This window comes from Balaenoptera physalus (assembly GCF_965194825.1).
Source record: "Balaenoptera physalus genome assembly, chromosome: 2".
Classification (NCBI taxonomy): Eukaryota; Metazoa; Chordata; class Mammalia; order Artiodactyla; family Balaenopteridae; genus Balaenoptera; species Balaenoptera physalus.
Window position 1 is genome coordinate 2,798,306 of NC_138883.1, and position 11,015 is coordinate 2,809,320.

Genomic DNA, 11,015 nt, shown 5'->3' on the forward strand with positions numbered 1-11,015 from the left:
GCAGTGTGTCCACGGCTGACCGCAGATGCAGGAAAGTCCTTTATTGAGCAAGGCCTCCCTGTCCTTGGCCAGCGGAGGGTGGGGTATCCCGCAGGGCCTACGACGCCGGCGGTGGGGGGGTGGGGGGGCCGGGCCGGTTCCGCGGCCGCTCAGGCCTCGGCCTCGGCTTCGCCAAAGAGCGGATTAACGAAGTAGCTGCGGCTGGAGCTCCCGACGTCCGGCTGCGGGGCGGGGAGCTGCGGGAGCGCGGAGTCAGGGATCCGGCCGCGGGAAGTCCCACACCCCCGCCCCCGGGCGCCCCCTCACCGCCTCCGCCGGGTCCGCCGCGTAGAACACAGGGTTGTGGAAGCCCAGGGGCGCCCCAGCCGGCGCGGGGTCCGCCTCGTCGCGCCTCCTCCACCTGGAGGTAGGGACGCGCGTGAGCCCCGCGTGCCTGAGCGCCGAGGCCCCGCCCCGAGGCCCCGCCCCGCGTACCTGAGCCTCCCCGCGCGGCGCAGCAGCAGCGCCCCCGCCAGCAGCGCCAGCAGTAAGAGGAGCAGCGCGGCCGCCAGGCCGCCCGCCAGCCCCGCGCGCGGCCCCGGCGCGTTCAGCCCCGCCGCCGAGCCGCCCCCAACGGGCGCGCCCGACTCTCGAGCGGTCGCCGATAGGACCCCGAGGGCTTCGCCTGCAATGGAGGGCGCCGGCTCAGTCGGCCCCGAGCAGGGCGGGGCGGGGCAGAGGTGCGGCGCTGGGAAGGGGGCGCCCGCGGTTACCGTGCTCCGCGATGTCCGCCAGGAGGGCCCGGGCTAGGCGCCCCGCGCCGCCGGTCTCGGGCCCGGTCTCCACCAGCACCACCTGGATCTCCGTGTCCGCCTTCGCGCCTGAGGCTTCGCGGAGCCGGGGCTGGCGCGGAACCTTGGACACGGCCATTTGCAGCCCCTGATACTGGGGCTGGAAAGGGGCACAGAGTTGGCCCGGGGACTCCGCCCCTCGGCCCTGCGGGAACGTTGGAGGCAGGGACAAACGGTGGACAGGCGGAGAGTGGACGCCTCAGGGAGGAGGCGGAGTGGGGCCCGGGGATCCCTGCGGAGAGGGTGGTCCCAGACCGCGGCTGCGGAAGGGCGGGGGCCCGGGTCGGGGTGCGGCCCCATTACCAGGGCCAGGAAGGCGTGCAGCAGCCGCGCCCGGTACCGCTGCAGGTCAAAGGCCGGGCCATGGGTCAGCGATACGATGGCTCCTGAAGAAGCAGGAAGGTGAGGGTCAGCACCGCGGGTCCGGGCCCGACAGGGAAACTGAGGCTGGGGGCGAGCCAGGGTGGCCAAGCCGTCCTAGCTAGCAGGGGCCGGGCGGGGCGCTCACCGCAGAGGTCGCAGCACTGCCCTTCGGGCCGGAGGGGGTCTCGGCAGGCAGCCTGGGGGCAGCGGCCACCCAGGGGCTGCAGCAGTGCTGCGCAGATCCACGGCTGCGCCTGGAAGCAGAGAAGCGGCGGTCAGCGCGGAGACGGCGAGGAGCAGACCGCAGTGAGAGGGCCACGCGCCCGGGGAGGCGAGCGGGCCAGAGACGGCGGGGCGCGGCGGCCCCTGGCACAGTCCCGACCTCCGGCGCAGAGCCGGGCCCAGCCGCGCGGTGCCCCAGCCACCCCGCTGCGGGCCGCCCTCACCTCGGCGTGGCCGCACACGCAGCCCGACTGGTCCGCGCAGGCCTCGGGGCCCACGCTCAGCGCGCCCGGCCCGTGGAAGCGCAGGCGGCCCGCGCGGGACGCCAGGAAAGCAGCCAGGTCCTCGTCGCGCGTGAACGTCTGCAGGTGGCCGGGTGACCACCGGAGCCAGCCCGAGGACGAGACAGCACCTGAATGCTCGGAAGCCACCGGGCTAGCAGGGTGGGAGGCGCTCCGGGGAGCGACACTGACGGGCAAAGGCGCGGAGCTGAGACCCCAGCCCCCGCCCGCGCGCCCGGCTCACCTGGCCCAGAGCCCGGACGCTGCGGACGCGCACGGTGCCGGCGCCCGGGCCGAGACCCACCCGGAAGGAGGCGTCGGACGGGAAGACGACGTCGTCGTGGCTGCAGGGCACGCGCTCGGCGTCCACGGAGAAGAGACCGTGCGCCGCGTCTCCGGAGCGCCACAGGCGCGGGTCGTGCCAGCAGAAGCGGTCGGGGTCGCGGAAGAGGGCGGGGCCGCCTGGGCGAGCGCTCGACCCTGAGCTCCGCCCAGAACGCGCCCTCCAACCCGGCCACGCTCCAACCTGGACCTCGCCGTCCCCTCCAGGCCCCACCCACGAACGCTCCCCTCGAAGCCCCGCCCCTGGCCCGGCCCCCTCACCTGTGCTACAGTCCAGGTGCGAGCCGGTGTCCAGGGCGCTGAATCCAGCTCCTGAGGCCAGGACCAATTCCCCGTCCAGCGGCAAGAGCTGTAGGAAGCGCAGGCCGAGGCGGCGCCGCGCGGTGGACTGGGGCATCAGAGGGTCCCACTCTGCACCCACCCCCGGTCCCCCTGTCCCTGGGGAGAAGAATCTAGACCACGGAGTGAGCAGGCGAGGTCAGCGCCTGGGGGCACCTCGCCCTGCCTGAAGGTCAGATAGGCCGCAAGGAGTAGGGCTGCAAGCCAAGGAGCGAGGAGCTAGCCTGAGACCTGGGAGTGTGGGGCGTTTGGGGCAGGGTGACTCTTGTCAGGGCCATTGCCCTCCCCTGTCACCCCTGAAAAACTACAATCCACGGGGCTCGTAAGTTCCAGGAAGCCAAGCTGCTGGGGACTCTGGAGTCAGCCCTGAGCCTGTGAGGGAGGGGAGGGGCTACAGTTGGGGAAGCGGGTGCCAGAGGCAGCAGGGAGGGTAGTGGGGCCTTGGAGCCACCCATCTCCCCCTCAGCCTGGGCAGCCCCTTCAGCACAGAAGCCCAGGCCTCAGGCATCAGAGGAAGTAGGGCAGCGGGGAAGGCCAGGAGAAGGAGGACTGACTGGCCCTCCCCCACCCGCCGCCACCGCTCCAAGCCCCAGGACCCTGTCCCTCCTCCTTGCCCCACCAGGGTTGGGGTTGAAGGTGAGGGTTGGACCAGGGGCGCTGCTCAGTGCAGGGGTCACGGGGGTTCAACATCTCAGGGGACAGCCACCCAGGGCCCAGCCTTGCGTCCCAGGTTGCTCGGTAGGGCCTGCTCTTCGGTCCCCCAAGCACTGGGGCTGACCAAGAGGCTGACACTGGGGAGATTCAAGGTCACAGGCCAACTACCTCCACAGCTGAGGGTGCAGCACTGTGACAGCAATAAGGCAAACCCACCTGCGGGCGCCGGGGACGAGCCACGGACAGACGGACGCGATACGCCTCAGGAGGCGGAGGTGGGTACCAGCAGTGTGAAGCATGAACAAGAACTCGGTTTTCAAAAGAACCAAAGCGGGAGATGTGTATACTATATGATAAATGTAATAGCTGAAAGACAGCAGGAAAGGGCTGCGCGGGAGAAACCAGGAGAGATGGGAGCCCGCCCAACACTGAAGCACCAACACTCAGATACAAGGGTGGGCGGGGGGAATATCTGAAAAACAATGAAGATGAATTTTCCATAGTTGAAGAAAGCTGGGAAACCTCGGATTGAAAGGTCTCATTGAATGCCAAATGAGGAAAATCACAGAACACTATGTTCATGAATATCAGAGACGAAGAGAACATTCTAAAAGCAGCAGAGGGAAAGAACAGATCACCCAGGAAGGAAAAAATTCAGGAATCGGGTTTCTCAGCAACAACAATGCATGCATATGACAGAACAGGCTGCCGGAAGACTTCTGGAGTCGCAGCCACCTCTAGACACACCCCTAGACACAGCCCTGCCCACCAGTGGGCAGGAACGGCCCTGCACTCCAGAATAGTATGTTACATATATTAAAAGATAATAAAAATACCTTTAAGCCTAAAAGACTTCAGAATGATTGCCACACAAAGACCTGCCCTGAAAACATGCTAGGAGAAAGTAAGAAAGAAAGAAATACAGAAGCTGAGAAGAGATATGGGGAGTAGGGTGATGAAATACTTTGATGAAGCTTATTGTTGTCTCTTGATAAATGTTTAAATCTAGGAATAAAATGTGATGGGGGACGGGGAGACCCCAAGGGCACGGACATACAGTAAAGAACTTACTTGTTCGAGGGAAGATACAGGTATTGAAAAGATTAAGAAATCAGGACTGCCAAACTTGAAAACCTGGATGAAATATACCAATTTCTAGAAAATTTTAAAATATTAAAATAGATGCAAGAAGCAATAGAGGGACTTCCCTGGTGGTCCAGTGGTAAAGAATCCGCCGTCCAATGCAGGGGATGTGGGTTCGATCCCTGGTCGGGGAACTAAGATCCCACATGCTGCAGAGCAGCTAAGCCCATGAGCCACAACTATTGAGTTCGCGTGCCTCAGCGAGAGAGAAAACCCTCACGCCACAACTAGAGAGAAGCCCACATGCTGCAACGAAGAGCCCACGTGCCACAACTAGGACCCAACGCAGCCAAAACAATAAAGAAAAATAAATATTTTTTAAAAAAAGAAGCAATAGAGAATTAGAATAGACAAGTAAGCATTAAAGGTTTGTTTGTTTGTTTGGCAACACTGTGTGGCATATGGGATCTTCGTTCCCTGACCAGGGATGAACCCGCGAACCTGAGAACCCGCGCCCCCTGCTGTGGAAGCACGGAGTCTTAACCCCACTGGACTGCCAGGGAAGTCCCTAAAGAGATTTTTTTGTTTTTGTTTTCAAATTTTATTTATTTATTTATTTATTTATGGCTGCACTGGGTCTTTGTTGCTGCGCGCAGGCTTTCTCTAGTTGCGAGCTGGGGCTACTCTTTGTTGCGGTGCACGGGCTTCTCATTGCGGTGGCTTCTCGTTGCAGAGCACGGGCTCTAGGCGCACGGGCTTCAGTAGTTGTGGCACGCAGGGTCAGTAGTTGTGGCTCGCGGGCTCTAGAGTGCAGGTTCAGTAGTTGTGGCGCACGGGCTTAGTTGCTCCGCGGCATGTGGGATCTTCCCAGACCAGGGCTCGAACCCGTGTCCCCTGCATTAAGCAGGTGGATTCTTAACCACTGCGCCACTAGGGAGGTCCAAAGAGTTTTAAATGTTAGTCAAAGACCTCCTGTTCCCTAAATTCCCAGTCCAAGTGTTTTTTATAGGTGAGGTATACTAAACCCTCAAGGAAAATTTAACTTCTTCTTACAGGAAGTTGTTCTGGAAAACAGAAAAAGAGTGAAAATTGCCAGCCCATTTTATGGGGCCAGTATAAGTGTGATTCCAAAGCCAAATGAAGGACAGTACAAAAGAAGAAAAATTATAGGCTCAGTTGAGTTATAAACGCAAATGCAAAGATCCTAAATAAAATATTAGCTGACTGGATCCAATAATGTGTTTTAAAAATACATGGCGATCATAGGGTTCATGTCCCAAGAATGAAGGAAGGATGGCATAGGGAACGCTCCCATCACGACGTCCCTGCAGTATGTATGATGGTGTCCCAGCAGACGGTAGTGGAGAGTCTTGTGCCAGCAAAATCAGTATGACAGAAGTCAAGTGTCTTGAAGAAGTAGCACACTTTGACCTGCACCTGAAGGAAGGTGCCAGGAGGACATCAGTCTTACCAGGATGGTTCAACCTCAGAAAACCTCACTAATAGGCTAAAGGAGGCAGGGGGAAACTACATCTCAATGGATGTAGGAAAAAAAACCTGAAAAGTTCAACAACATATTTATGATTTTTTTAAAGCTTCCAGCAAACTAGAAATAGATTAGAATTTCCACAATTAAATAAAGTTTATGTACAAAACCCTACAGCAAACATTACACTCAAGGGAGAAACCTGACATGACTTCTCTTCATGTTGGAACAGGACAAGGATGCCTAATTTTGTCACTTTTGTTTAACACAGGGGTAGAGGCCCTGGACATTGCTACAAGGAAAGAAAAAGAAATAAAGGAGTTAGGGGGGCTTCCCTGGTGGCACAGTGGTTAAGAATCTGCCTGCCAATGCAGGGGACACAGGTTTGAGCCCTGGTCCGGGAAGATCCCACATGCTGCAGAGCAACTAAGCCTGTGCACCACAACTACTGAAGCCCGCGCGCCTAGAGCCCATACTCCACAACAAGAGAAGCCACTGCGATGAGAAGCCCGCGCACCACCACGAAGAGTAGCCCCCACTCCCGCAACTAGAGAAAGCCCGCGCGCAGCAACGAACACCCAACGCAGCCAAAAATAAATAAATAAATAAATTTATATATATATTAAAAAAAAGGAGTTAGGACTGGAAGAGAGGAGGAACAACGGTCATTATTTACAAAGATAACCAAATAGAAAATATAATTCTTAAAAATAGGGCACCATTCGCAATAGAAACCAAACTATAAAGTATTTATAAATTAACCAATACTACACAAAACCTCATGTGGACCGTTTTAAGACTCTAGTAAAGTTTTATGACCAACGATCTGAAATATCTGGAGAGAAAATCCACGTTCTTGAATGGATGACTTGCTTGTATAAAGGTATCATTCATTCCCAATCAAATTCCAGGGTTTTGGTGCTGGTGCTGTTGTTACCTGATAAACCTACACTATAATCTCTCTGCAACAATCAGATCCACAAAGAACTAGTCAACCTTGTAACAGGGGGGTGAAGAAGGCAAGTTACCCAGTGGGATATTAAGACAACTGGCAGAGCCTCAGAGTGGGGACAGTGTGGTGCCGGCAGGAGAACGGGCAAAAAGATCAAAGGAACTGCACGAAAAGCTCAGAGAGAGCCCTCACTGGGTAGCTGATGAACAGTGACCGCAGTGCCACAAAGCCAGGGGGCAAGGCTGCTGGTTTGGAGGAGGACATTCATTGGAAACTGGGCTCATTCCAAGGAGGAAAAAATACGCCTGGTTCCCTAGTTAGTGCCCCACTCAGCTATGTGCCCCTGATGGCAAAGCCGTGACTTAATAGACAGAATATATAGTTGATTATGGTTGTGACTGAGAAGCAGGAAAAAGATGCTTAAACAAAACACGAAAAACACAGTTATAAGGCAACAGATTTTGCATTCGATAGATTAATAATGGGGGTTTCTGATCAGCAAAGGGAAACGCAGGCAAAGTCCACAGTGAGAAGATGCAGTATCTCAACAATCATTAACGGGTAGAAAACAGGAGATTCCCCCCAAACAAGAAACCTGGGCTAAGGGTAGAAATGGGAGGGGAGAAGGGTTCAGGAAGAGAAAAATCCCAGGGAGAGAAGTTCCAAACCAAGAGAAATGCAAATGAAATCACTGACAGTCGTGCCTGTTACTAGGGCGACATCTCAGCAGCCGACAACGCTGGGGACCCGCGTGCAGCGGGGGTGGGAGGGGCCTCAGGCAGCGCTGGGTCCGTTCGGCCCCCTGTCCCTGGGCCCCTGGTCATTTCCCACCCGGGTCCTCCGGGAGCTGACCCCACGGAGCGGAGGAGAGGCAGGGGAGGCGGGGGAGAGGCCCACGGGGCCGTGCGCAGGGGTACAGGCGCGCGGACGCCTCTGGCCGGGGGGAGGGCTCGCGTCTGGGCGGCGGGGCGTGGGAAGGAAGGGGCAGATGGAGGGACCCGATAAACGAGTGAACAATGAATGAACAAATGTTGTGTCTTTTAGGATCCCCAAGCTCTTCCAAAGGAGACCATCAAAGTAACGAAGTCAGCCAGGAGGAGCCCCCAGGTCCCGGCACCCTCCCCCGCAGCTGAGTCCTCTGCCCGCGGGTTCCTGCGAGTTCCAGGCACCCCTCCCTGCTCGCTCCTGGCCGCCGCCTGGTTGCCTTGGTTACCAGGACTGCGGAGGCGGGTCCCCTCGGTGAAGCTGCTGCACCCCTACCTCCCCGGCTCTGCTGTCACCTCCTCCTCCTCACTGCTCCCTCCGCGCCTTAGTCTTTGGGTTGGACAAATGTGGGAAAGACATCCCGACACCGGATCTGCGGGGACGGGGACATCCTGCCCCATGCCCCCTTCCCAGGCTGCAGGTGAGGGCGGGGCTCCACTGCGCCCACAGCCCTGCCCCACGTGGCGCCAGGCTCCCAGAATTAATGCCGCTTTTGAAAACAATCAATTAACCGAGCTGCCTCCAAGTGGAAATAAGGGGTCCCCAGATCCTGCATCTGGGCAAGAGATTGAGTCCCAGGCCTGGGCCCCCGGACTGCCCCTATTCACCCACAGAGTCCAGCGGCCTCCGGGTGAGGACCCCCACCCTGGAACTCACACTGTGAAGCAGTTTGAGAAAAAGGTCCCCTCGAATTCTGCTGGTGGAGTTTGAAGCACCAGGACAGGGAAAGGCTTTGGTGGGGCGGGAGCGGGGGCTTTCCCAGAGCAAACCTTGGAGAAGACAGACTACAGGGGGGCAGGGGCAGAGGGCAGTGGGGATAAGAGGCGCCCTCCACACCCCCCAACAAGGCTGGGGCATAGCCTGGGCTGGGATTGTAGGACCGGCGTCCCCCCCTCCCATGTGGGTCCCGGACCTTCCCGAAGCCCCTCCAGAGGCTGACGGCCAGTGGACTGCAGGGTCCCCCACGCGAGTGCAGGCCGTCAGGAGGCAAGAAAGGGGCATGGAATTGACCCCGGCGGGACCCACCAGCCCCCCACCGACCTGGGGCCCATTTGCCACCCGGCCTCACCATGTCCGAGACGCTGTGACCTTCTCGCACCAGGACTGACACCGTCTGCAGGCAGAAGCGGCATCAGCGAGCAGACCCCACCCTTGGGCTCCCAGTGGCCCGGACCACGCCGGTCCCCACCCCGGCCCCAGTAGTGGGGGCCAGGCACCTTGTCCGCGGGGAACTCGACGGCGGCGCCCGCGCACGGGGTCCGGTTCTGGCTCCAGTTGGCGGCGGCGTCGAAGTCGGTGTTGGGGACCCAGAATTTGTAGGCGGCCCGCGTCAGCGCTGGGGAGGGGGCGACTGAGTGCTTCCGGGCCCCCGGCATCCGGGGTTCCCGCCCGGACGCCCCAGTGGCCCAGGGAGGACGACCTCGCCCAGACAGGCCCTCACCACTCCCGCTCCCGGCGTCGGACCAGACCCTGCAGGAGCCTGGCCACGACGCTCCCTGACGAACTCCTACGGGATCTGCAGAGCCCGCTCAAACGTGCCCTCCTCCGGGACGCCCGCCAAGATCGCCTCCTAGCCCGCCTCCAGTTCGCCCCGCGCTGGAGCCGAGGACCGGGCCAGGCAAGGATGGCGACGACCAAGGGACGGAGGCGAATGGGGCAGCGGAGGCCTCTGCCAGGTAGAAGGGGCTGGGGGGGGGGGGGCCGCAGGACCCGTCCAGACGGGCTCTGAACTGGAGCTGCGTCCTGAGGGGGCCGCGAGGGGCTTAAGAGAGGGGAACAGGGACGGGGCTGCAGTTTTTAAAGTTCCCGGGGGTTGGGGGCCGGCCCCGAGGACGCGCGCCGGCCTGGGCGCGACGGGGAGGGTCCGCGGCGCCCTCGGGGCCAGGAGGACGGAGGCCGGCGGCGGAGCTTCGGGCGGGGACCGGGGCGGTGCCCACGTCGAAGGCGGACAAGCGCCCGAGGGCAGGCGCGGTCCGGGCGTAGGTCTGGCCCGGGCTCCTCGCCTCCCGCACCGCCCGGCGGGCGCTGAGCGCGGAGGGACCTGGAGGCCCGGCCGGGTTTCGCAGACCCTCAAGCTCTCGCCGCCCGCCCCTCGGGGGCCCTTGGCCTCCAGGTGTGTCGCGTCCCCCCCTCCCCACCTCTTACCGCAGAGCTGCAGCCACAGCAGGACCCGTCCCGGCGCGCCCATCTCGCCCGGGCTTCCGCGTCTCGGACCGGGAGACTTTGCCCCGCGGGGCCCACGTGACCGGGCGGGGAGGGGCGGGGGCGGCCGGGGAAGGTTACACAGTTACTTCCAGACCCGCCTGCAGCGACCCTTAGGCCCCTCGGAGGCGCCGGCCCCGCCCCCCTCCCTCCCACACACTCAGCCCTCCAGGACCTGAGGACCTCGGGCGCTTGTCGGACCGACTTGCCCAAAATAACGGGTCTGTTGGGGGCGCGGCGGGTAAACAACCTCTGCTCCCACACCCCCTCTGCCCCAGATGCAGCTGGAGCTGCACCCAGTCTGCCCACCTAGTGGGGCTGGGTGTCCACTCTCCCAAGCAGGCCCTCCTGCCTCCTGGGCTGGATGGACTGTGGATGGTGGCAGGTAGATGGCGCCTGGTGTCTCGCGTATGGAGGAATGGTGAGCGGGTGACAGTGGGTGCACGGTGAGTGGTGGAGCGTATTTGTGCTGGTTCGTGGATGGATGAGGATTGGATGGATGGGAGATGGTGAGTGAATAAACAAGTGGACAGTAAATGAGTGACAGTGGATGGAAAATGAGTAGTGTGTGATCGACGCGTGTTGGATGGTAGATGGATGCATGGATGGCGAGATAACGGATGGTGGATGGATAGAGGATCGATGGTTGACGGTGAGTAGACAGATGACGGGTGGCAGGTAAATGTAGATAGTTGTTAGTGGGTGGTGGATGGATAAATGGATGGATGATCACAGATGGTGGATGGATGGATAGAGGAGAGTAGATTGTGGAAAGATGGGCAATGGATGGTAGATGGTAGTTGGATGAAGAAGAATAGTGTAAGGGGTGGAAGGTGGAATGGTGACTGGATAAATGGATGGTTGGTGGGTGAAAGATAAATTGTGGATGTTAAATGGTCTACGGGTGGATGGCTCGTTGAGATGGATGGTGGGTGAAAAAAGCTTGTGGATTTTGGATGGAATGAATGGAAATGGGTGGTAAAGGAGCTGAATGGTGGATGAATGGATTAATGGCGGATAAATGAATGGCAAATGGGATTCAGATGAATTGTGAATGGATGGCTGGGAGAGGGGTGGTGGACAGATGGTTGAGAGTAGAGATGATGACTGGATATAAATGGATGGGTGGATGGACAGGTGGATAGACTGAATGAGTACAGGATGGGTGAATGGATGGAGGATGGGGGATGCTGGAGGGATGAGTCTGGGGTAGATGGCTGTGTTTAACTGGAGAGGTGGGTGCTTGGCTCTCTGTATGATGCACATAGGGATGGATG

At 59.7% G+C, this 11,015-nt stretch overlaps 1 protein-coding gene across 2 annotated transcripts; it reads right to left on the reverse strand.

Annotated features, from left to right (window-relative positions):
• Window positions 1-26: 26 nt before the first annotated feature.
• Window positions 27-9,769, reverse strand: AMN (amnion associated transmembrane protein). Of its 2 annotated transcripts, XM_082449912.1 has the most exons (12): window positions 9,682-9,769; window positions 8,754-8,872; window positions 8,606-8,650; window positions 2,300-2,387; window positions 1,941-2,158; window positions 1,640-1,777; window positions 1,339-1,447; window positions 1,134-1,216; window positions 753-930; window positions 475-664; window positions 307-400; window positions 27-236 (listed from the first exon to the last, which is right to left on the reverse strand). In XM_082449912.1, exons 1-12 carry the CDS (start codon window positions 9,722-9,724, stop codon window positions 150-152), a joined length of 1,392 nt encoding a protein of 463 aa, XP_082306038.1. In that variant the 5' UTR covers window positions 9,725-9,769; the 3' UTR covers window positions 27-149. The 2 variants fall into 2 exon arrangements, with proteins under 2 accessions (XP_082306038.1, XP_082306039.1); XM_082449913.1 differs by lacking the exon at window positions 475-664.
• Between the last annotated feature and the right edge of the window lie 1,246 nt (window positions 9,770-11,015).

Coding starts and splice junctions, on each gene's coding strand:
- AMN (XM_082449912.1), bottom strand. CDS start 9,724: ATGGGCGCGCCGGGACGGGTCCTGCTGTGGCTGCAGCTCTGCG. Junction 665..752: donor GGCGGACATCGCGGAGCACG/GTAACCGCGGGC, acceptor CCTCCATTGCAG/GCGAAGCCCTCGGGGTCCTA. Junction 237..306: donor CGGCGGACCCGGCGGAGGCG/GTGAGGGGGCGC, acceptor GCGCTCCCGCAG/CTCCCCGCCCCGCAGCCGGA.